Below are 4,928 nucleotides of genomic sequence, written 5' to 3' on the forward strand. Positions count from 1 at the left end.
AGTGTGGGTAAAGACATTCTCTATTCATTTTGTAATTAGAATTAATCATGAAGTTGTTCATAATCGCAACTACTGTTTCAATATACATTCACAACACCAGATGGCGATATATAAACTAGCCTGCATGATCACAATAAGTTCCAGCCTGATCACATGATCACATGATCACTGTGCAGTTCAGCATCACACAGAGCTGCAATCAAGCATGTGGTCATCAGGTAAATATAACAATAATAATGCTTTGAGAATGAGCTGTATGTTGCTTAACAAAGCATAAGGAAAGTTAAAAAGATTAGCTAGGCTACCTATTTTAGACATCTAATGTTATCAGAAAATCCAACTGCCTTCAGAAGATGGATGCTCACAGGCCCAGAAATGGCAAGATTGATAAAGGAATTTGAAGAGGAATATCTCCAAGATGACAAAGAGAGCTTCCAGCACCATGAGCAGGGTCTTGGCACACAGAAGACATTCCAGAGACAGGTCAACAGTCTGTCAGATACCATAAGGCGTATGGGAAACCCTTTCCTGGATGTCTTCGAGGAACTTGTGACTCTTGATAGTCGCAACTGCGCAGATAAATTAGTCGCAAATACCATGCTCATCCTGGAGGACACAGGGAAGAGACAATATCAGGAGTTTGTCAAGAAGGTGCTTGATGAACGCACACAATCTATCCATGATCCGATTAAAAGGAATTCCTTGGCAGTCTTCAGGCAACCTAGACGCAAGACAATGTCTAAAGATGGGAAAAAGATTAAAGTGCTTCAGAACAACGTGGCACTCTTTGGCCAGCTATATGTAGCTATGCAGAGCCGTGAGAGTAATTTGGATGAATTCTTTACACATGAGGTGCAGTCCTTCCCTCCATCTCTCTCAGACTTTGGAAAACTTCATCTGACAGGCACCAAATCAGACCTGCTACAATGTCTTGAGCAGCCAGCACAATCAGAGCCACCCTCAACCTATGACTTCAAAGTCCTAGATGGGGCAGTAATTGTCCACTGCCTGCCCACTATTAGAGTGAGCACGTTTGATGCTTATGCAAATGAGGTTTTCATCCCCTACCTGCAGAAGCAGCTGCAGGATGCAAAACGATTGGATGTTGTATGGGACACGTACATCCCTGACAGCTTGAAGGAGTCCACCCGAGAAAAAAGAGGACGTGGTGTTCGCAGGAAAGTGTCAGGCCCGACAAAGTTGCCAGGCAACTGGATGGACTTTCTTCGCGACCCAATCAACAAGAAGGAGTTGTTTGATTTCTTGACATCCAAGATCCAAGAGTTCAGCTGGCCACCAACCAAAGCTGTGTATGTCACATCGGGGCAAGCGGTGTCAGGACAAGCTTTTGGTTCCACTAGCATGATGGACTGTTGCAACCATGAGGAGGCAGACACAAGGATAGTGGTCCATCTACAATGCGCATTGAAGGAGGGAGCAAAGACAGTTCTTGTGCGAACTGTGGACACTGATGTCATCGTGATCCTTGCTGGTTTATTTTATGATTTGGTGGTGCTTCAACCATTGACTGACATCTGGGTGGCTTTTGGCATGGGAAAAAGGTTCAGATATTACCACATAAACCACATCTGCAAAAGCCTGGGGGAACCCAAATCACAAGGTCTGCTTATGTTCCACGCATATTCAGGTTGTGACACAACATCTGCATTTAACGGAAAAGGCAAGAAGTCAGCTTGGAGGGCCTGGCAAGCCTATGATGCTGCTACAGAAACATTTATGTATCTGGCAAAGCATCCATTCCAGGAACTAAAAGTTGACTCTGAGCATTTCCAGACACTTGAGAGGCTGACTGTGATCCTGTACAACAGATCCAGTCCTTTGAACTCCATCAGTCAAACAAGGAAGGAACTCTTCTGTCAAGACAGTCGGCCGATGGAGAGATTACCTCCCACGCAGGATGCCCTACTCCAGCATGTAAAACGGGCTGTGTTTCAGGCAGGAATCTGGGCAACCAGCACAGACACACAGCAAGTGATTCCTTCTCCAAAGGACTTTGGATGGACCAAGGACGAAACAGGGTCATGGGTTCCAGTTTGGATAACCATTCCCGAGGTCTCCATTGCCTGCAGAGAGCTGATAAAATGCTCATGTAAAGGTGACTGTTCCAGCTGTAAATGCAGCAATGCTAATATTGACTGTTCTCCACTTTGCAAATGCAACTGCTGCAAATAGACACCAGGTACAGTTATGCACACCAATACACCAAGTTTCCACATTATGATGCATGTCAATTTGTTTAAATTGTGACAACAATTGTTTTCTTGCCTGTTTCACGTGCAGATTACTTCATAGTGTAGTAAGAAGAGTCATCCAGGCCATTGGTCCTCAGCCCCCATGCTGATCATGTGCACCAGCTGACTTGCCCCTTTAATTTATTTTTGGCCTCAATCAGAGTTCTAACATTATAATTGCATTAAAGGTTTTATGGATAATACTTCATGTGCTGGGTCTTGAATCATCATCTGAAAATGATACTTTTTGCTATTTCCGTCCATAATGAGGCCTTATTTGAAAGCCAAATGGTTCATAATGGAATCAAATATTGGCATTCTGGCTGTTCTGGGATGTGAAGACACTACCTGTAGACACCCTGTGCAAGTATGATGTAAAAACTAGCAGCAAGAGGACACATGACAAGAATTAGTCCTTTTTTAGTATAGGCGTTTTTTGCAGTTATTGATCAAAATAACTTATGTGCACTATAAAGGTATTTTCAATATTTAAGTTTGAGTACCCTTCTAAAATCCTTCAGTAGGTCATAAAGAAGGCCCATAAAAAATTTGGCGCTTTTATCCGCTCCGTAACGGTAATGTCACTAAGCCACCAGACTATAAGTCTCGAGTCAAGTCCAGAGTCAAGACAGGCAAGTCCCGAGTCAAGTCCAAAGTCAAGACTGGAAAGTCTCAAGTCAAGTCACAAGTCCTGCATTTTGAGTTTCGAGTCCTTTCAAGTCCTTTTAACCACAGACTAATATTTTTACACAGATTGTGTATGCTTTTAAACCGCTGTATTTATTTATTAAAACAAGTGCATTTGAAATAGCAGGAAAAAAAATAGTACTGACATTGCAATTCATAATAGCACTATTAACCAGTCATATTAATAGTTTAAACAATTTTAAACATTTAACTTATTCCTTTACAGAATAAACACATTTGAAAAAACAAGTGCAACTGTACTTATTTGTACAAAAGTGTTAACATTGTATTTCCATGGCATATTGCATTGTAACTAGTTCCACAGCCGTTTCTATTCTGTTCTTACCTTATCTCATTGATCTCATCTCATACTGTATGTGTGTTTATGTGTGCGTACACAGGAAAAACATAACAAATACATGAACATAACAATGAACAGAGTTGTACTTTTTAGATGTCAGGGCCCTATGCAATATGTACACATATTCTTAATATAGTATACATTTTAACTGACCTTTATTTGACTATGTTTGTCTTTTTGTAGGTGGCTAAAATATGCGGTGCTGCTGACCGCCGTGCAACGTTATGTTACTGTGTGTGATACATTGACTAACGTAACGTTATGAATAGGTACCTCATGCAACCCTGCTTAAAAAAATCACTTGACAAAAAGTATGAATAAGGTAGCAAACTGCAGTGGACGCAACATATTGCTGTGTTTGAAATGATAAACCATAGACATCTTATAAGTAAACGCAGTATTGGCTGCTGTGACGCGAGCAAATTGCATCTTGAAGTGGTGATGAGGAGCCGGCGAGCAGCCTAAACTGACAGTTGACAGGTAAAAAACAAAGATGCCGGGCTGGTGTTCAGCCTTTTCCTGCTCAAATGAGCGGACTATTGAAAATAGGAATCGGGGGATTACTTTTCACAAGTAAGATTTAACATTAATGTACTATTGGTTGTATTTTATGAAAATAACATTACCACAGAGTTGAGAAGGAGCAAAGATCTTCAATATTTGTATGTGAAAATCACAAATAAAGCTTCTGGGGGAGGATGACTCCCCTACAGGGGTTTGGTTTACAAACTTTCAGCCCCACCTAAAACAAAATTCACCAGCCGCCACTGATTATGATGCATTCTCATTTTAGGCGAAATATAAGACAATACTTTCTTAACAGTATAATTGTAACCAGGAATAAGTCTTCAAGTAACAATATTCAAATACTAACATTGTTGGGTAAGACAGCATTTGGTTTTATTCTGAATCCAGTGAAACAGATTGGTGGTTTTAGCTGATATAAAGACTTTCAGGTGTTTATATATGTTTAAGTATTTGGCAGACGCTTTTATCCAAAGCGACATACATAAAAAATACATATATAACAATCACTGTAAACATTATCATTTAAGGGAAGAATGTAATACAAAATATCAATACAAAGTGTCAAGACAGAATAAACTCTCTGCTGCTGCAGCAACAGAGATACGGTCTATAAGATGTATTGATATCTAATGTATTCATACATTGTTTATGTAGGATATACGCATGTATATATAACATAATCATATTGTTTCTTCAACTTAAAAATAGCTGACCGTTTTTTTCCCCCTTCTCTGGGCTTATATTCCCAGTTTTGATCTCGGACGTCTGGTCACTTATAGCATATAAGAATATTATATTACTGTTAAGCAAACTATGAATAATAAAACATGTGTCCGTTTTCATAGCTACACGTATGACAAAAAAGTGCGTGAAAATGAGTGGTATTCAGTGAGGTAAAATGAATTAAATGCGCTGAGAGTTCATTGCTCCTGCCAAATGAATTGCACTGAGTGGAGCGGATCACCACTCCAAGATGGCGGCCCCGCGTCTCGTCTGCGCCAATAAGCAGTAGCGCTCGATGCTGCGTCTACTTATAAGATGTCTATGGTTATAACGTTAGCAGTGAGTTTACAGCCTCACTGATTTAACTACACAGCAAA

The 4,928-nt window shown here is 40.3% G+C and overlaps 1 protein-coding gene across 1 annotated transcript; it reads left to right on the forward strand.

The window, feature by feature from the left end:
• Positions 1 to 335: 335 nt before the first annotated feature.
• LOC133631992 (uncharacterized) lies at positions 336 to 2,711 on the forward strand. Its single transcript, XM_062024210.1, has 2 exons — positions 336 to 2,200; positions 2,302 to 2,711. The coding sequence occupies exon 1, from the start codon at positions 358 to 360 to the stop codon at positions 2,191 to 2,193; it is 1,836 nt and encodes a 611-aa protein (XP_061880194.1). The 5' UTR covers positions 336 to 357; the 3' UTR covers positions 2,194 to 2,200; positions 2,302 to 2,711.
• The last annotated feature ends 2,217 nt before the right edge of the window (positions 2,712 to 4,928 follow it).

The sequence above is a fragment of the Entelurus aequoreus genome, linkage group LG17 (assembly GCF_033978785.1).
Source record: "Entelurus aequoreus isolate RoL-2023_Sb linkage group LG17, RoL_Eaeq_v1.1, whole genome shotgun sequence".
Classification (NCBI taxonomy): Eukaryota; Metazoa; Chordata; class Actinopteri; order Syngnathiformes; family Syngnathidae; genus Entelurus; species Entelurus aequoreus.